At 39.3% G+C, this 20,186-nt stretch overlaps 3 protein-coding genes and 1 long non-coding RNA gene across 5 annotated transcripts; 2 read left to right on the forward strand and 2 right to left on the reverse strand.

Moving 5' to 3' along the window:
• The first annotated feature begins 333 nt into the window (after positions 1–333).
• On the forward strand, positions 334–2,581 carry LOC103829495 (F-box/kelch-repeat protein At3g18720). Its single transcript, XM_009105155.3, has 2 exons — positions 334–517; positions 824–2,581. Exons 1-2 carry the CDS (start codon positions 441–443, stop codon positions 1,830–1,832), a joined length of 1,086 nt encoding a protein of 361 aa, XP_009103403.1. The 5' UTR covers positions 334–440; the 3' UTR covers positions 1,833–2,581.
• Positions 2,228–9,254, reverse strand: LOC103829497 (senescence-induced receptor-like serine/threonine-protein kinase). 2 transcript variants are annotated; one of them, XM_009105156.3, is made up of 13 exons: positions 7,641–9,249; positions 7,001–7,553; positions 6,274–6,752; positions 6,051–6,192; positions 5,899–5,970; positions 5,726–5,797; positions 5,545–5,625; positions 5,309–5,466; positions 5,007–5,215; positions 4,631–4,757; positions 4,499–4,561; positions 4,220–4,409; positions 2,228–3,839 (listed from the first exon to the last, which is right to left on the reverse strand). In XM_009105156.3, the coding sequence occupies exons 1-13, from the start codon at positions 7,714–7,716 to the stop codon at positions 3,440–3,442; spliced, it is 2,622 nt and encodes an 873-aa protein (XP_009103404.1). In that variant the 5' UTR covers positions 7,717–9,249; the 3' UTR covers positions 2,228–3,439. The 2 variants fall into 2 exon arrangements, with proteins under 2 accessions (XP_009103404.1, XP_033131054.1); XM_033275163.1 differs by having other exon boundaries at positions 5,007–5,466; positions 7,641–9,254.
• LOC103829496 lies at positions 3,839–4,532 on the forward strand. The gene is made up of 2 exons (XR_004449284.1): positions 3,839–4,093; positions 4,178–4,532. It is a non-coding gene; the product is annotated as an uncharacterized LOC103829496 (long non-coding RNA).
• Positions 9,255–11,932: 2,678 nt separating the features above from the next.
• Positions 11,933–13,791, reverse strand: LOC103829498. The gene is made up of 3 exons (XM_009105158.3): positions 13,210–13,791; positions 12,782–13,016; positions 11,933–12,077 (listed from the first exon to the last, which is right to left on the reverse strand). The coding sequence occupies exons 1-2, from the start codon at positions 13,640–13,642 to the stop codon at positions 12,880–12,882; spliced, it is 570 nt and encodes a 189-aa protein (XP_009103406.1). The 5' UTR covers positions 13,643–13,791; the 3' UTR covers positions 11,933–12,077; positions 12,782–12,879.
• Positions 13,792–20,186: the final 6,395 nt, after the last annotated feature.

Raw genomic sequence — 20,186 nt, forward strand, 5'->3', positions numbered from 1 at the left:
TCTAGCTGTTTGGGCCCTAGGCCTTTTGTTTTATTTTTTGCTTTTTCTGTGGGCTTTAAGCTGTGTATTTGGTGAAAATATTGGGCCTCGGCCTGTTGAATGTTAATTTAAATTGACGGAAAAAAAAAAAAAAAAGAACTGGTATGACATCCCTTGTCGTTGACGTAATATTTAAATATTCAGAAAAAATCCATTCACCTAATGACTTCGTCTTGTTTATTATTTTATCATCTATCTGATCAATAAAGGTGATTTAAATATCAGACAACATGGATGTAGATTACTCTCAACAAGAAAGACTTGGATATGAGAAATTAGTGGCTTGCTTCCAATTTCTTCTGTTGGTTTCATCTACAAGCTTTGCTGTTCTTGTTCAAAAGCTCAGGAACAATCACGTATATAACTAATAGTCTCGTTTGAGTTAACTCTTCGGATATTGAATGTGTTCAGCAAGTCCGTCGTCGTTGTTCCCGGAAGACCTCACAGTGAAACCCATTGTTCAAGCACTTCCAGCACCGTGAGTTTTCTTTCTTTTTTTTAGATTCTAGGGTTTATGTTCTCTGAATTAGGGCTTCAGATTTGTTTTTGATCCCTGAGAAGACTTCTTTTTGTGTTCTTACGTTTTGAAACTGTCACACGAATAGGCACTTTAAGAAGAATTTTGATAAAAAAATTGTTTTAAAGATTTTGAGAACATATGTTTATGTATATTACTCTTAAAATTTTGGGATATAGATTAATGTTTCACTTTTCTATGCCTAATACAGGCTCTATCACTTATCAAAGTTTCCTGAATTCTTTTTCTTCTGCTTATAATTGTCAGAAGCAATATAAATATTCCCTCAGATCTACTGCGGGAGATATTGTCCCGCCTTGGACTGAAAGCCAACATACATGCTTCTCTTGTCTGCAAGACATGGTTTCAAGTAGCTGTTTCTGTCAGGAAGTTACAGCCTCATCCTTGGCTTTTTTATCCACTAAAAGGAGAAGCAAACGGAGACTACATTCTTTTAGATCGGCAACGGTCTCAGGCATACAAGCTTAATTTTCCAGATTTGAAGGGCCATGGATTCTCTTGTTCTAGGGATGGTTGGTTGCTTGTGTCCACAAATTTCCCCTCGTACTTGGTATTTTTCTTTAACCCGTTTACCCGGGAGTACATATACTTACCCGAGGCTGCACCTACGTCAGGCTACTGTTTAACTTTCACAGCCGCTCCTACATCAAGTAGTTGTTTGGTGATCTCGCTTAACGATAGAAGTATCTGCTCATATATTGAGATTGCTACTTGGAGACCTGGCGAAACCCTATGGACCACCCATCGGTTTGAGAACTTGTTACCCGGTCGTAGATGGAAGAGTTGTGTCTTCTCAAATGGTGTTTTATATTGTCTCACTACTTTCAGCAACATTGGGATTTTCGACCCGTCTAGAGCAACCTGGAATATTCTTCCAGTGGAACCCTGTCCCGCCTTTTTTCAGGTAGATTTGGGTAGGCGAGTGTTGATGACGGAGCATGAAGGAGACATATTTGTTATGCTTACAAGCCGCAACAAGAACCCATTGATGTTTAAACTAAACCTTAAACGCAATGCATGGGAAGAGAAGAGAGAGCTTGGTGGCTTGACAGTATTCGCAAGCCACCCTACCTCCCTTACAAGAGCTGGTCTCTCGGTGAAGGAGAGGAACAGAATATACCCATCACATAATGGGCATCTCGGTGTGTACTACTCCCTTGGTGATGGTATAATTAGCTCTCGTTTCCCTACGAGCAACTATTTGTCTAACCGCATTGCTTGGGTGGATCCTCCTCACAACAATTTTAATTTGTGACATCGTCTTTTATGTTTGGTTTAATAAAAAAAATATTTGAGGTTTTATTAAAAGAAGAAAAACTATCGATTGAAATGTTAAGGCCCAATCTTTGAAAGCGATTTATGAAACTATCGATTCTAAATCACCTTCACATATAGGAAAAGCAAAACAAGACTTGGAGAAATTATTCTTTGAATTACTGCACATGTTTGCTTTGGTTTTGCAAAGCTCATGATTAAAATAATACACCTCAGCTTTCTCTTCGTTCACCAGGTCTAAAATACCGTGTGTCTAGTCTTCGAACCCAATAAAATGATATGAGAAATGTTTTTAAAATTTGTTATGGTTTTGATAATTTTTATATTTACATTAGTTAAGCATATGGTGTTTTTCTTTTGAATTTAGGGTTGTGATATCTTGTATCATGGGACATTGCCTATTGAAATTTTTTATGATCACTAAAAATGCACCAACATTTATAAATTAACCTTGAACTTCAGTAGCGTTTAGGGTCAATATGAAGCTTAGCTAAAATCTTCTTTAATTTTTCTCAAGCAAAAGTCGGTTCATATCAACTTGCTATCAGAGCCAAACAATTCGATGGGAGGAGTTGATTCTTGTTTCCGTCAAGTTGTTTTCTGATTTCATGATGACAATTCGATAAGGTAAGTACAATGTTCCAAGATTTCCAAGCGATGAAACTGGAGAAAGAGAACCAAAAAAAGGCAGAGACTTAGCAATCAAACGTTACGTGTAATTTTGGTATAGAAGAACTTAACCACACAATGGTGTTTGGAAAAGAAGCAACCAGAGCCACAAATAACAGAAGATCCTATGACACCAACTTTTGTTTCTTCTAAGGAATCTTTATCCACTGATTCTAGCCAAAACATGCAAGTGCCACTTCTTAAATAAAGACAATTGCCACGCGTGTTTGGTAAAGTTATTGGGAGCGAGACAATTCAATCAAAGGCCCGAAGTTTTTCTGTCCAATGATCTTTTCCAAGCGGGAAATTTGGTCAATCATATTCCGCCCGATGATGTTCCGTCGGTGGTTTTAAGGCATGCGTTTGACAAAAGATGTTCGTGGAGGAAAAAAGGAGAAAGAAGAGATTAACGTCATTGAGTTTGAGTTTTAAACACAAGGTGAAAATTTATAGAAGAATACTGTAGCTGGAGCTTGAAGAAAAGCTCCAAATCAAAAGAGCTAGTAACGATATGATATGCGGTTTTTGGATTTGTTATGGTTTTGATAATTTTCCTCTTTACATTAGATTAGGGTTATATATCTTGTATCATAACCTATAAAGGAATTTCTTATATTTAATAAAGAAAATCAACTTCCAAAAATTAACTTCACTCTAGCGTTAATAGGAAACATTAGATAAAATCTTCTTTAGTATTTCCCAAGCAAAAGTGGTTCATTTCATAAAGCAAAAGAAATGGTATTATCAAAAAGCCCACAACCTAAGATGAGTCAGGTCACCAATGGTAAGCATGGAAGCAGTTTGAGGGTTTATTACATAGGTAAGGTAAATAAATTTATATACGTAACGTTTTTATTGAGATGCGATATAAATGAAAGAAAAAAAAAAATTTTGTTCTTCAGCACGCAGTAAAATCATCTACCTTGCTTGAGGACCCATTTCGGAATTCAGATTCACTGTAACCATCTTTGTCGAGTCACCTTGGTTATTATGATCGTTCACTCTGCCATCAAAGATCTGTTTCAGCCCCATAACGACCTGACTCATCGTTGGTCTATGCGTAGACCTCTGCTCAGTACAAGCAAGGGACAATTCTGCCATTTTCCAAGCAGAGCCAGCATCATATCTCTCTCCTAGACGCTGATCCACAATCCCTTTGATGTTTCCTTTGGCTAACATTGAACTGACCTGATCACTTATATGCCTCTTCTCTCTTCTTGAGGATGCAATTACAGGCTGCCCTGTTATCACTTCAAGAAGAACAACTCCGAAGCTATAAACATCACTCTTCTCGTTCATTTGGCGCGTCGAGTAGTACCTGCCATTTCAAGAACATAAAGTGATGTCTTCTAAATATTCGTTTTGCCGGTCAAGAAAATAAGATTATGTCTTCTAACTATTTGTTTCTTCATTTTTTTTGAGTGAGTAGGAGGTTCTGAGTTCGAAAGTCCGTACATCTTTTATGACAAGGCCAGACCATGTTAAATTAACTCTTCTTATAAGAGAAGACTCCTCCGAAGGGGAATCAAACACATGACCTCTTAAGACCCTACTAGCCGTGTCATTCAAGAGGTTTAGCCACTAAACCAACTCCTCGATAGTTTTATTTCAAGAATATAAAATGATGTCTCCTAATATTTGTTTTGCCATTTCAAGAAAAATACTGTAAGGTACAGATTCAAGGATGAGATTACTTACTCGGGATCGAGGTAACCGATTGTGCCAGCCACAACGGTTGAAATCTGATCGCTTCCTTCAACAGAGAAGCTTCTGGATAAACCGAAGTCCGCAATCTTGGCTTGGATCTTCTCATTTAGTAAGATGTTCGTTGGCTTCACATCTCTGTGAACTATAGGAGGCTTACAACCATAGTGAAGATACTCTAGCCCTGAATATTTTACAATGAGAAAAGGACCCTTCATTGATCAATTTTCACATATTGGTTTAGTTTCATTTCAAAATGTTTGCCAAACAAACCTTGCGCTGCATCTAGTGAAATCTTTAACCTCTCTTCCCAGCTCAATATAAATGACATTTTTCCTTTACAAAACATATCTTATTAACAAGGATACACAAAAGGAGTAGCAGTGAAGCAAAAGTAGTACTGACCTGATAAGTAGTCTCCTAAGTTCCCATTAGCCATAAACTCATATATAAGAACCATATTATTTCCCTCATTGCAGTATCCGATAAGAGAGGTCAGGTTTGTGTGATGAACTCTCATCAGAATTTCCACCTAGGAGTGAGAACACAAGAGGAAACAATCTGGAGATTAGACTGGTTAAGACCATCTCCGATCCACATCTATATTTTTTTCGCTAAAATAGAAAACTCTGTTATAGATCTAAGTTTTGCTTCCATATGTATGTTTTTATAATAGAGTTTTTCTACTTTAGAAACAAAAATATAGCGATTGGTTGGAGAGTTCAGAGATCGGATACATGACGACTAATAATAAAAGAATGATCCCTTTGAGAAACCCAACCTCTGCTCTAAACTCTTTGTAACCTTGAGCTGATTCTTCAGAAAGTATCTTGACTGCAACTTGATCTCCATCTGAGATTCCATGGTATACTTCACCAAAACCTCCTTTGCCGAGAACTCTCTCGAAGTTATTTGTGATACTCACAACTTCTGAGTATTTGAAGTATCGTTGGGCTGTGTTTAATGGACCGGTATTGGCATCATTGGTACCTGCAAACAAAGGAGTATTAGAAGTGTTTATAATGATTATGTCTTTCTTTATTATATACAATGAACTTTTGAATGTTTTTTGAATGTTTGAACCTTTATGTGATCTTTTCTTGAAATGCCAGAATAAAGCTAATGCGGTGAAAAGAACGAGCAGCCCTATGACTGATGCTACTACTGGAATGATATAACCGTTATTTTTCTTTGTCTTTTCGCATGAATCAGACGAACAAAGTTCTGGATTTCCACCGTACCTTATGATTGCAACATTGGAATTTAAGGTATAATCAGTTAGGATTTTACATGTTTAAAGAACTTATCAAGCGGCAAACCTCAGTGAAAGTGATCCATCCTTTGATCTCTCAAGAAGTTTTCGTGGAATTATTCCTATCAGCTTGTTTCCTTCCAAGTTTCTGCACAAAAAAAAAAACTCACAGAAAATGGCATGATATATTTGAAAACTATTAATCTTTAGAGGATGATTGTTTATGTTCCCTGGCTTGAGTGACTTACAACTCAGTTAAATTTGGTAAATTTGCAAGGAAATCTGGTACTTTTCCTGTTAAGTTATTACCTGCTAAGTCCCTACAATGACATTTGGTTTTGTTAGTGTAATATATTTGATAAAACTCTCTTTATTACAAAGTCCATGAATGTTTATTACATCAGACACAGAAAATACTAACAGTTTTTTTATGGATGTAAGATTGGAAAAGGCTGGATCAATCTGTCCAGTCAATCCACTAAAAGATAAGTTCCTGCAGATAAAAAAAAAAAAAGACTTGGTTGTCAGAACATAGCAGAGCAAAACAGAACATAACAGAGCAGAATGTCTTACAGAGAAATGACTCTTGGGTTAGTAATGTTATCACTATGGTTACAATCAAGACCTTCCCAAGAATAATCAACAGGAACACATGGATCTCCTTGCCAGTTTTTCTTCACTCTGTACTTATCCTTGATCTTCGTCATCGCATCGACTAAAACACAAAAATCAAAACTGTACATAACTACATAATATATGTATACAAGAGGTTGTTAAATATTTCAGAAAACGTTACCATCCTCTTGATCAGTTGATAACTGAAAGAATTCATTAACTTGATATATCTCCATGGCGTTAATGATCGGTGGAAGCATCTCTCCAGAGGTTTGTACGAAAGAAAACTCATGTATTGGTCCGGTTACTGGATCTGGTGTGAAAACTGTATCCGTATACAAGTAGCTAGGTCTAAACTTTTCAGCAAGTCTTGTGTCATTGTTGTAATAAACTGTGAATTCTCTCGTCTGGTTTCTTGTGAGCACTTGAACCTCAGCAAAATGCATATATACATAAAACTTCAACCTAGGGTCCGCCGGTTCCCAAAACAGAATTATGTAATCGCTAGCGTTAATCGCTCTTGTCGCGGTGCTCATGACAACACTAGCAGGGTTGAAGCGGTTGTTGTAGTTTTGATCAATAGGGAGTGATGTATTTAGTATCATATGGTTTTTAAACCTACTCGGCATCCATATGCGATCATAGACATCATCTTTGTATCTATAAGAAATGAGTTAGTAGAGGAAGTAACACTTCAAGAAACACAGTGTTCTAAAAATCATTTCAGTCAGCAAATTGGATTTGAACAAAACAATTTTTTTCAAACCAATTTTATTTTGAAAAAAAATCAGTGTAGGCATTCAAAAATCGGTCTAGGCATCCGCCTAAACATTAATCCTCTATAAGGCGTCTAACCATCACTTAACGATTTCTTGAACATTGAAGAAACATAAAGACATTTGTTTTACCTGACAGGAAGATTACTAGTAGAACCCAAATCCCATCTCCTAAAAAGCATGAGAGCTTCATAAGGAGTCTCATAAGTATTGTTCTTCAAGAACCTTACTTCCAAAACAGACAAGAAAGGAGTTCCTCTGTTCTTATCAACAAGACAAACATGAAAATGGTCTAGAGAAGGAGTGTGTATGATCTCTTTGGTTATTATAGTTGTTGAATTGTCAAGAACAATAGAATCCCATAGATTAACACCTAGATAGAGGTCGAAAGCGGGTGGTGCTTTTCCGAGTCCATCATAGTTTCCATACATGAAACGGGTTCTGATCAAATACTTAAATCCTTTACCTTGTTGAGGCAACACTTTGTAACAGTTTCTCTTACCTTCAGGGAAGCTTCTTAGATTGTGAAACTGTCTTGCAAGAGAAGTATTTGCCTTAAGCTCAGGAGCTATGCTCTTGCTTGTTCCTGACTCAACAAACGTTGATTCGGAAACATACTTTATGTCTGTTGTCTCGTCATTGTAGCTCGAATCATCAGGTATACCACAATCTATACTGACAAAACCTGGGAGATATGAAAATATTAATCATATTAAAAGCATAACTCATTAAAATCTGAATAATTAACAGAGTAAATGCTGTTTTAAGATACCAGATTGGTGTTGACCATGAACAAGAAAGAGTAGAAGAAGAAAGCTTATCCATGAAAGAGAACTTAAAATTGTCATTAGATATAGAGGATGATCCTTTGATTATTTTCTCAAGAATTGTGCTGCTCTTTATGATTTAAGGTAATGGGAGCTTGCACGTTAGTCTGATCATGCTGGTTTAATATTAAATCAACATTCAATACCACAATTCAAATATTTCATTTTGTCAAACATAGTATTTTTTTGTGATTAGGTTCATGATTCATGTAGTTGGAATAGAGGCAGAGTCATGTCAACGCTTCCCACTTTGATAAACTATCTCCAATTATTCCATAGTGGGCATTAGATTTATGGTTACTCTGAGTTTGAAAACTGGACTAATCTTATTAGGTCTTGACCAGCCAAAACAATGATAGGGGATTATGTAGATTCTATTATACCAGGAGAAAGTATAGAGACACCGAAGTTATTAGTCATTAACAGAGGACAACAAAGGTTAAAATCATAACCAATCAGTAGTAGCCTAGTGGTAATGATTGACATAAATTTTAAACTCCAGGTTTGAGAAGAAAAGTTAATAATGATCTGAGAAAACTAGGATCATGTCTTAGACTATATTCGATGTATTTTGTTATTCTTTTTTCTAGAATAGAAGAATTCTATAATAGAAAATGAATTTGTTTTAATATATTTCTCTAAAATATGTTGTTCAAAACAAATATTTCTCCATAATATTAATTTCTTAAAATAGATTAAAACATAAAAATACTATTTTAGAAGAGAAAAGAGAGTTAGATTTGGAATACATTTGATTCTAAATACTATTATAAAGTCAAATATAAATTGGATTAGAAATGTTTCAAAAAAAAATGGATTGGAAATGCTCTTTGTGTTTGCTACGGTTTATTGTAGTGAAAAGTTCTTATGAATCCAAGGGCTAAATGTCCTAAACATGTAGTGTTGGCTACACTTTACATCAGTAGGGGTAGAGTACATAGATAAGACTCATGTAACATCAACAATGATACGCCATTCACGCTCTTGTCCAGAAAAAACTGGAACCAAAGTTGTTGCATATGATCACAAAGTTGATTAGGAAATGGTTTATGAGATTATAACTTATCATGACCTTCCTTTACGCTATGTAGAATATGAAAAGGTTAGGGAGAGAGATAAGTATCTTAATCTAGACTCTGAGCTTATATGTAGACAAACCGCAAGTAGGGAGGTGTATAAAAGATTTAAAATAGAAAATCCGAAGTTGAAAGAGGTGTTTGCGAGTTACCATGATCGAGTGTCTTTTACTTCTGATTTGTGGAGGAGTCGTAGCCAAGTAAGGGGTTATATCTGTCTAACTGATCATTATATCGATAAGAAATGGAAGTTACACAGTCACATCTTGGCATTTTGCGATATCAAACCCCCCCCCCCCCCCCCATACCGGTGAACAATAGCCAAGAAGATTTTTGATTGGGGTTAGAGCAAAGAGTGTTTTCAGTCACCTTAGATAATGCCCCTGCTAATGACAACATGCAAAAGATTACACATCATCTGCAAAGTGGGAACGGCTTGTTGTGCGATGGAAAGTATCTCCATTAAGGTGTTGCGCCCACATCTTGAATTTGATTGTCAAGAAAGGATTAGAGTTAGGTTCTGGTCTTTTAGTGAACATTAGTCTGTGAAAGCTTATGATTCAAGGAAGGACTCTTTTGTTGCTTGTGTTGAGAGCGCTGGTATTGTAAGCAGTGCAGGTTTGTCCATGGATATGGACACACAATTGAACTCGACTTACGAGATGTTGGTGAGAGCTCTCAAGTTTCGTAAAACCTTTGCTAATCTGCAACTGTACGATAGAAACTACAAATGTTTGCTTTCTCAAGAAGAGTGGGATCACGGTGAGAAGATTCAAGATTTCTTGAAGCCATTTAGTACAATCACAATGTACTTTTCTGGAGTCAAATACCCTAAAGCCAGTGTTTATTTCAATGCTAGTATAGAAGATCGAGTTGTTGTTGAGGAAGTATGCAAGGTGCACATGTAAGGATAATGAGATGAGATTAATGGCTGTAGATATGCAAAGTAAGTAAATAATAGGATGAATACAGTCTTGTTTTAGCTATGGCAGCAGTACTAGATCCAAGGATTAAGCTGCAATGCTTAAGGAAGCTTATAATAAGTTGGATCCTAGAACTGCTGAGAAGAAGGTTGAAATCGTGAAGACAAACTTGGAGTTGCTTTATAAAGAGTATAGCTCAAGTCTTCAGAAATTTCTTCCAGATTTCCAAGAAAAACTCTACATGAGCTTCTAACAGATTCGCCTCTTGAAGACGATTTTGATGACGTAAGTATCTTACAGAAAGTTTTTGTTTATTTTGATCTCTTAATAATTGGCTAAATTTTTCTTTATCTTGAATATAAAATCTGCTTGAGCTTGAAAGGTGTATCCAGTTTGGTTTAAACAACGAAAGGACAAATCTAGACATGTATTTGGCTGATACTAAGGTTGATATTTCAGCTTTCTCATATCTGGAAGTGTTAGACTATTGGAAAGATAAGCAACACAGATATGGTGACTTAGCTTTGCTTGCCCGTGATAATCTCAGCATCCCTATTACTACTTTGAATCTGTGTTTACTGTGGGAGGTCGGGTTTTGAACCCTTTTAGAATCTGTCTCCTCCCTAAAAGTGTTCAAACATTGATATGCATTGATATGTACGCGAAACTGGCTACGTGGGTTTGCCGAGTTTGAAGGTAAACTCATTGTCTCGAATAAAGTGTTTCAGGAATAGTTTATGGGTTTGTTGCTGAACTCACTGTTTGAATGATTTCTGTGATTACTTGATGTATGAGACATTGAGGAGTACTTTGATTATGATGATGAGGATGCTAATAAAAAAAGCAAGTAGCTCAGGAATAGAAGATTCAAGCATATGATATGTGGTAAATACTCTGTTTTATTGTCTGTTTCAAGTTGCTAAAGGCCCATATGATGCTTGTGATTAGTTGCTTGTGAATGTGTCACTGACTGGCTGACTGCACTAACTGATTGAGTTTTAGATTCTGAGTTTTATACTTCTTGTTGTGTTCTATGTTTGCGTGGGTTTCTTGCATTTAGATCTCTGTTCTGCTGTTATTGTTTTGGAAGTTATAGATTGGAACTTAGAACTTGTAGGCTGTAATGTTTGAGCTTACTTTGAATACTTATGATTGATTCTGCCTCAAACCCATACATCACAAATTGTGGTTACATCAAATTCTTAATAGAAAGAAACTGAAAGGTGAAAGCTTAGGACTTTAAATCCTGTTTAGGTTATGAAACGTGTCGTTCGTTTGATGTATCTCTCTGTGCTCCTTGTCAGACTATCTGTAGTTTGATATATATTTTGTTTCAGCTAGTGTCGAATCCATTCTTGTATCTGCTACTAATAGACTGTAAACAATGCCTCAGTTTTTTCGCTTTGACTGAGACATTGATCATATCTTATTCATGATCATATGTAGAGTCTCTACCATTTCTCTTCACTCATGATCATCATCTCTCTTGCCTCTAAAGATTTCCTCGTTCAGTACATCCTATTTAACATTATCTGTGTACGAGACAGAATTTGGTTTGTATCCTTGTGTGAGCACAACCTGAAGCAGCATTTTAGCTTAGTTCACTCTTTGTATAGTCTTATTCATGAGCCTATATGTAGACAAACCGCAATGATTCATATCTTGTTCTATTGTTGGGCTTGTTGCAGAGCAATGAGTGTTGGAGAAGCAACGAGTGTTTGACTGTTAAAGACTTGGAGAGTTTGATTCAACAAAGATTTTGTTGAAACGAGTGTTATTATTCATGTAAAGTTGTAAACTTTGGTTTTTAAATTCCATGCTTAGAATTTGAAGACACAAATGAATAAAAGATACATTTTCTATTTAAATGACTTGGAGAGTTTGAGGAGAGTTTGATTCAACAAAGATTTTGTTGAAACGAGTGTTATTATTCATGTAAACTTTGGTTTTTAAATTCCATGCTTAGAATTTGAAGACACAAATGAATAAAAGATGCATTTTCTATTTAAATGAAGCATATTTGAGTTTTATAAAACATGTAAACTTTGGTAAATTTGATATACAAAGAGTTATTGATTTGTATAAAAAATAAATGGTACCAGCCCTAACCCTTGAATAAAATAAAACAGGGCTTATAATAAACAAACCTCCCTCGAGCTGGAAGGTAGCACGGAGTTGAACATGTAATAACATTGATTGCTTCAGATTTTTATCAACTTAATATATACGAACATTATGATCTCAAGTTGCACCGTCTGCTATGGTTTTAATTAATTATTAATTAATTATAACAAGCTGTATAAAATATAGTTCACAAACAGCGTTAAGACAGCCAAAACATCGATATAATTCCATGGCTTGCAACTGTATATACAAACACAACCTCATCTAGGGGTGGGCACTTTACCCGATATCCGAAGTGGCACCCGAACCCGATCCGAAAAAACCGAACCGAAATCCGAACCGAAGTAGCAAAATACCCGAACGGGTATTGAATAAGGAGAGATTGGATACCCGAACCCGAACGGATAATACCCGAACCCGAATGGATATCCGAATATAACCGAACATATGTATAATTAACCTTATGTTTCTAGTTTATATCTCTCATTTTATATAAAATATTTATATTGATACTACACATAATTTAAGTTCATATGATATACATACAATTACGGAAAAATGATTTGCTACTCACTTAAAATGCATGTCAAGTTTTTTATTTCAAAAATTAACAAAAAGTTATATCCAAAATTAAAAAAAAATAACTAAATTAGTGCCTTTTTAGTTTTAAAATGTTATGTCCAAATCTATTAACCATTCAATCTATTAAAAATAAAAAATTAGTTAACTAAAAGTTATATTTTTAAATACAATAAACTTGAGAAATGAAAATTTTAAATTTTTTTTTTCAAAATCTAAATATCCGAACCCGATCCGAAATAACCGAATCCGAACTAAAAATACCCGAACCCGACCCGAAGTACAGAAATACCCGAACGGGTTCTAGACCTCTATACCGAAATACCCGAAAATCCGAAATACCCGATCCGAACCCGAACGGGTACCCGAACGCCCACCCCTAACCTCATCAGTCTCGAGAATCATCCGTTTTTTTTTTCCAAAGCCTGTCAACGCAAACCATGCAACAGGACTGGCCTTCCACGTGAGCTGGAAAAGAAAAATCACTCATCATCGTCTCCGTGTTTCAACAAGTAGATTGGATCTGGAAACTGCGCTAGCTTGACTTCCAGCATCTCATTCCCCGGAACGTTCAACTCCGTGCTCCTTTCCACCTCTTGGTTAGATGAAGAATCATCATCTATATACCATTTCAATTAAAAAAAAAACAATAAATCACACCAAACATAACAGTACATAGATAATATAAAAATATCAGTTCAATTACATTACATGTTCATTCAGACAAAACATAATGTCCCCTTCACTGTCTAAACGCATCACCCCTAAAGATCTCATCTCCAAAATTAACTCTTATTTTTTTTACAATTTACCTGGAGGAGGAGTGAAGAAAGAGGAGCAAGGCCAGCCAGAAGGAGAAGACAGAGAGAGAACCTCCTCCTCCGTCAACGGATGCGTCACCTGGTCGACCAAATTAGCGATCTTGGCGGCGGTGTTCTGGTGCGGAGGGACCCAGAAGGAGGAGCCAGGGGAGAAAGGGAGCCAATCGGGAGTCGAGTTCTGAACGACGATCCTCCGAACGAACTCGTTCAGCTTCTTGAGAACCGCGGCTTCGGCTTCGGCCTTGGAAGTCGCTGACGAGGAAGAGTCCAGCTCGATCTCGATCAGATGAGGTTTCGATGAATAGGGACGGCGGTTGAAACAGACGAGGCTTGGCGCCGCCGTTATCTTCGAAGCCGGCTCGTTGAAGCGACGGAGGAAGAGTCTCCCGTGGGGAATTAGGGTTTTCGACAGCAATCGGGACATTTTTTAGGGGAAGAAAAAGAAAGAAAGACAGCTTTTTCCATATTTATAAAGGGATGTTCTGTCCGAGTAAGGCGGTGTCACGTGTCTGTACAACTGAAACGGGTACTAAAAGTATTCGCGAGATCCGACCCGGGTATAGAACTAGAGAGAAAATGTTCGGTTGTATTTTATTCCGTTTGAGACGTTTACAGGGTCGGGGACGCACCTACGGCGGTACAAGTCACGTGCCCCCCTGCTAATTTTTAATTTTTCTCTAATAGTTTAATTTAATTTATCAAATATTATTTTAGTGAAGAAAATTGAAAAAAATGTCCCCATCAATATGGTGCCCCGATTAAAAACCTTTTTAGATCTGTTCCTAGTTTGAGCCGACTGATCAGGTCCGGTGGCTCTCAAATTTGAAGTGGGGGAATAGTCTTCTTGGTTGATGCGATTTGCTGGATTAGCTGACCCATTCCCCTAATGTTGCTGTCAGTGTCATATAATCTTATTTTCCAAAATGTTAATGGACCAGACCTATGCTCTTATGTGTGGTATATGGAGAATCTGAGTCCATATGTGATAACATATATAAGGGATATAAGTGTAGGTATCTCTAACTCCCTTTTTGTCATCTATTAATTTAAAAACATGAAAAGCATTACATTAGCCGGCAAGGAACACACTCCTTCCGGAACCATAAGTCGACAAGGATCGCAATCCTTCCGGAACCAGAACACATTACAAGGATATGAACCAAACAAAAAATAGAATACTAAAACTTAAACCTACGAACTTATTAAGAGAACCGAAGTGGATGTCCTGATGATAGCGATCACTAAAGAAGAGTCCACCAATCTTCAATCTATGGATACAAACAAGTCTAGGAATCTTATTTGTGGACTTGAAGAATATTCCTATCCAAAGAACCAAAGAACCAATTTGGCAGAGACCTCGAAACTTTCACAACCTTAGGCCGGTATTTCCATTAGCTCCAGCCATATCGTAACACAATTAAAACCATTTCTATACTCCCTAGTTTTTTTTTTTCAGAGCGTCTGCCTTTCTCTCCCAGGCACGTTTCACAAAGCAAAACCCTTACCCAGCAGTCCAGAGCAGACCCCTCCCGACACCTTTTGCTTTTTACCGGTTTTTGGCAAAAAACTACTGCAAATACCCTCTGCTTTTTCAAATTGTTTCTTGATAGAGAAGGGACCGTTGGATAATACAGAGTATCGAGCTTTAACCTTCGGGTTCTTCCCCCGACGAATGTCGGAGGGACCGCTCCGGCCACCGCCTTCACCGGAAACTGCTACCATGAAGACCAGCGAAGGTTCACCGATGACTCTTTAGTTGGGATAAACTTTCTGAAACAGGGATTCCTGTCCAAAAGACTCTCAGGTTACAGAGTTCTCAGCTGAAATTCAGCTCTCTCGTTTATGTAAGGTCGTCAATACCTCGTAACGAAGAATACCGATACCAACTCCGACAGTCAACACAACAAAAAATCTACTCCGGAGAAAATCTCACAGGGAAAATCTACAGCAAGCTTCAATGGCTAGAAGATTCTCTAAAGAAGACAAAGGCAAAGACCTAGCTACCGACTACCACCAAGCACCAAGAAAGCCAACTATCAAAGCCCAAGCACCGGACAACTCAGCTCTACTCCAAAAGTACTCCCTCACTCTTATTGGCAGGGTCACAAACCAAACAACTCAGAAAGTTTGGTCCCTCATCCCCTTCTTCACTGAGTATTGGAAGTCAGACACTAGACCAGTCGGCGCGGACTTAGGAAACGGGATGTTTCAATTCCAATTCGAGAAAGAAGAGGACCTGCTTGCAGTGCTGGAGAAAAGGCCATATCACTATTCTAGATGGATGGTTATTGTTCAAAGATGGGAGCCAACAGTATCCAAAGACTTTCCCTCATTAATCCCGTTTTGGATTAAAGTGCAAGGCATCCCAATTCATCTGTGGTCAGAAGAGACAGTAACAGATCTCGGCGAAAACATAGGTTTGTTTGATAAGATGGAGATCACTCAAACTTCAGTGAGAATGAGGGTCCATGTAAACGGCCTCCTACCTCTGATAAAATCATCAGTTATTGAATACTCCAATGGAGATGAAGTCACAGCAACCTTTGTCTACGAAAAACTCGAAAGATACTGCTCCAAGTGTTTCAGACTGGACCATGAAGTTCGAGACTGCTTAGTCGCTAAACACCAAGACAGGGAGGCGAAGGCTCTGGACCTTAAAACCAGAGCACTTACTGAGGAAAGAGATTCTCAGGACCAGCTTGAAAAGCGAAGATCAAACTCTGATGTGTATCACTTTTCAGCAACCAACCCCAATGGGGAGGAGTTTAGAAGGGGGAGGAGCTACGACCCCAGAGGGTTACGTTATGATGCTCGTCGAACACTGGAAGAAAGACGTAGATACCGCTCTAGCTATGAGACATCTAGTCGAGGATATACTAGAGAAGTATCCAAGGAGAGACAAAGAAGCTATGACAGTAGGGCGACTCATATGAGAGAACCTAGTCACCAGAATAGGGAAGTATCCTCTCGACCTCCAAGGAACGATCCGGATAATAGAGTGGAAAATTACTACTCTCCCTCTTAGAGAGGGCGGTCTGTGACAAGAAGAGAAGAACAAACTGGATTAAGGGAGAATAGCAATAGCTCAGAAGGAGCGAAGCGCAACACAGAGAAACAACCTAACATCCCAACTGAAACCCTCAATGAGGCCAGAGATAAAGTAAGAGAAGCAATGCTTCAGTATACTCAAGTAGCAGATCCAACAGAAAGGGCAGCCCGAAGAGAAAGAATGCGCTTGGCAGAGGAGAAGATGGAAGAATTAGCTTTGCGCATAGCAACAAAAGCTTCCCTGAGGGAGACACACAATGCTGAAAGGGTGATTACCCCTGAGACAGAACGTTCTATGGAAAGGATCCCAATTTCCCTCAGGCTTGGCCCATCTTTAGAGCAAAGAAGAACGGGAGAGACAGATAAAGCTGGGAAAGACCTAACTCCTGAGACTGAGCAAACTGAAGAACGAGTTCCAGCTCCCCTTAGAATCGGCACAACTAAGAGAGCAGAACAGGTGGGAATATCAGGCAAGAGGAAGCCCGGACGACCACCCGGAACCCGGAAGGTGCAACAAAGCCCGAAACAGTTAGTCGGCTCTAGCTCCAGGAAGAGAAAAATCCAGCAAACGAAACCAACCCCCGTGAGAAGAAAGCTGAACGCTAAAGAGGGAAAGGAAAAGAAACAGAATGTTCGAACTCGGACATCAAGCTCCCGCGATGCAGGGAATTCAGAAAATTCCGACAACCAGCCAATATGCAACATGATACCCGCAACCTCGAAGAGAAGGATGGATTTTCGAAATCCATCTCCTCTCGGTCCTTAAAAGTGGCGAGCTGGAACTGTCAGGGGTTAGGGAATCCCCGGACAGTTCGACGTCTAAAGGAGATGAAGAGAGATATCTCCCCGGACATTCTTTTCCTTATGGAAACTAAAAATCCCGACAGTTTCGTCACAAAGAAGACGAAACAGCTACAGTATGAGAATCAGCATTTTGTTCCTCCAACTGGGCATGGAGCAGGAGGATTAGCTCTGTTCTGGAAACAGGAAATACAGCTTCAAATTCTAAACTCGTCTGCAAATTGTATTTATGCTTGTATTGTGTTTGAAGGAAAAACCTTTTACGCTTCTTTCATCTATGGTGATACTGATAAACCAAAAAGAAAAGCCCTATGGGACCTGCTACTGGAAAGAAGCATGGCTAGAGATGCCCCGTGGTTCTTGACTGGCGATTTCAACGATCTGCTCAACAACTCGGAAAAAGAAGGAGGACCACCACGAGCTGAGGGCTCGTTTATTGACATGAGATCTTTCTACTCCGAGGGTGACCTCTATGACTTGCGCCACTCGGGAGACTGCCTATCTTGGCGAGGTGTAAGAGGAACGGCTGAAGAAACCTATGTAGTCCGCTGTCGTCTGGACAGAGCGGCTGCAAATAGTTATTGGGCAGAGATGTTTCCAAACGCTCGATCCCAATATCTGACGTATGAAGGGTCTGATCATAAGCCCATCTTATCTTATTTTGAACCGGACAAGAGAAAAAGAAGAGGCATGTTTCGATATGATAGAAGGCTAAAGAATAACCCTGCTGTCAAGGAACTAGTCAAGCAAACATGGGACTCGGACCCAGACGCAACTGTCAATGACAGAATCAAACTAGTCCGATCGGCTTTGATCCAATGGAGTAAGCAACAATACCAAAACAGCAGAGAGCAGATCGAACAAAAACGTGCAGAGCTGGAGGAGGCTTTGATTGATCCGGCAAATAACACTGAGCTTATCACAAAAGTCTCCAACGAGCTTAATGATGCCTATCTTTCGGAAGAGGAATACTGGAGACAGAGGAGCAGGCTTTTATGGCTCAGTCTCGGAGATAAAAACACCGGTTTCTTCCATGCCACTGCAAAGAACCGGAAGCGGGCAAATGGGTTTACTGTTATAGAAGATGTGGAAGGCAATATGGTCTATCAAGAAGATCAGATAGGGAAAGTGATCTTGAGCTACTTTCATGATCTTTTCAAAGCAATCGAAGGCAACAGAGAAGAGACTGTCCGATATGCGCTAGCGCCAATGGTGAACGAAGAGACTAACAATGCTCTAATCTCATTACCGGATGCAAATGAGATTAAGGAAGCAGTGTTTTCTATTCATGCTGATAAAGCTCCCGGACCAGACGGTTTCTCCGCTAGCTTCTTCCACACAAACTGGGAAACCATCGGAAAAGATATAGTGAATGAGATACAGGAGTTCTTCCTAACCGACAGTCTACCTCCCAGGATAAATGAGACTCATATCCGGCTAATACCGAAGATCCCCAGCCCGCAGCGCGTTTCGGAATACAGGCCCATAGCTTTATGCAATGTGTATTACAAGATCATCTCCAAGATCTTGACGAAGAGACTCCAACCGCTACTCTCGAGCATCGTTTCCGAAAATCAATCCGCCTTTGTACCGGGACGAGCGATATCAGATAACGTGCTTATTACTCACGAGGTTTTGCACTATCTCAAGACGTCAGATGCAGAGAAGCGATGCGCTATGGCGGTTAAAACTGACATGAGTAAAGCCTATGACAGGCTCGAATGGGAGTTCATAAGGCTGGTGTTTCAGAGATTAGGTTTCCATCCTAAATGGATTTCCTGGATCATGCAATGCGTGTCTACTGTTACGTACTCCTTCCTCATTAACGGTTCTCCTAGAGGAAGAGTCACACCGAGTCGTGGTATCCGTCAAGGAGATCCACTCTCCCCATACATATTCATACTATGTAGTGAGGTACTCTCGGGCTTATGTAACAAAGCGCAGGAAGACGGATCACTTGAAGGGATTCGGGTAGCTCGAGGGACTCCTCGCATAAACCATCTTCTATTCGCGGACGACACAATGTTTTTTGTCCGGGCCAGTAAGGAGAGCAGTGAGGCTTTACACAAGTTGCTCAAACGCTATGAAGAGGCGTCTGGCCAATCGATCAACACAGAAAAATCATCTATCTCCTTCTCTCACAAAACACCACGGTCGCTGAAAATGGTGGTACAAGATACCCTATCAATCCACAAAGAAGGAGGAGTTGGGAAGTATCTCGGATTACCGGAACACTTCGGCAGGTCCAAAAGTGATCTCTTCTCTTCCATAGTTGATCGAATCAGGCAAAAGGCAAGAGGATGGTCTAATAGATTCCTATCAACTGCTGGAAAGATGACTATGCTTAAGAGTGTCCTCTCATCTGTCCCTTCACACGCAATGTCCTGTTTCGAGCTTCCGGTTTCGCTTTGTAAGAGAATCCAGTCAGCACTCACCAGATTCTGGTGGGACGATCGTATGGACAGCAAAAAAATGGCATGGGAAAAATTCATAAGACCTAAAGAACAGGGGGGGCTTGATTTCAGGGATATCCAGAGCTTCAATGAAGCTTATCTAGCTAAACTCACATGGCGGCTCATAAACAACCCGGAGTGCTTGCTCGGACGCATCCTGATCGGAAAGTATTGCCCAACTGAAGATTTTCTCACTGTCACAGCTAAGAGCGCCATCTCCCACGGCTGGAGAGGAGTACTAACCGGACGCGACATCATCATGAGCAACGCAAGCTGGGAAGTGGGGAATGGAGAAAGCATCAATATCTGGGACAAACCGTGGCTCAGCTTTGACGAGCAAGAGAGACCCATGGGACCAGCCCCGCTGGAGTTCCAAAATCTCACAGTGTCTGATCTCCTGCTTCCTGACCACAGGACCTGGAACATTGACATGATTAAACTGGTGCTCCCTTTTGAGGAATCTAAAATATTGGCTATCAAACCAAGCATAACGGGAGCTCCGGATAAGCTCACGTGGCTGGGGTCGAAATCAGGAAACTACACCACCAAGACAGGGTATGTGAGTGCACTCTCCAACCGCACTAGTCCGATGGACATTTCACAAGAAGACTCGGCTTTTGAGTGTAAGAAATTGGTCTGGAACTTGAAAACTTCACCAAAGACAAA

This window comes from Brassica rapa, chromosome A07 (assembly GCF_000309985.2).
Source record: "Brassica rapa cultivar Chiifu-401-42 chromosome A07, CAAS_Brap_v3.01, whole genome shotgun sequence".
NCBI classification, from domain to species: domain Eukaryota; kingdom Viridiplantae; phylum Streptophyta; class Magnoliopsida; order Brassicales; family Brassicaceae; genus Brassica; species Brassica rapa.

Coding starts and splice junctions, on each gene's coding strand:
- LOC103829495 (XM_009105155.3), top strand. CDS start 441: ATGTGTTCAGCAAGTCCGTCGTCGTTGTTCCCGGAAGACCTCACAGTG. Junction 518..823: donor GTTCAAGCACTTCCAGCACC/GTGAGTTTTCTT, acceptor TATAATTGTCAG/AAGCAATATAAATATTCCCT.
- LOC103829497 (XM_033275163.1), bottom strand. CDS start 7,716: ATGACAATTTTAAGTTCTCTTTCATGGATAAGCTTTCTTCTTCTACTC. Junction 5,971..6,050: donor AACCCAAGAGTCATTTCTCT/GTAAGACATTCT, acceptor TTTTATCTGCAG/GAACTTATCTTTTAGTGGAT. Junction 5,467..5,544: donor GATGGATCACTTTCACTGAG/GTTTGCCGCTTG, acceptor TGCAATCATAAG/GTACGGTGGAAATCCAGAAC.
- LOC103829498 (XM_009105158.3), bottom strand. CDS start 13,642: ATGTCCCGATTGCTGTCGAAAACCCTAATTCCCCACGGGAGACTCTTC. Junction 13,017..13,209: donor TTTCTTCACTCCTCCTCCAG/GTAAATTGTAAA, acceptor AATGGTATATAG/ATGATGATTCTTCATCTAAC.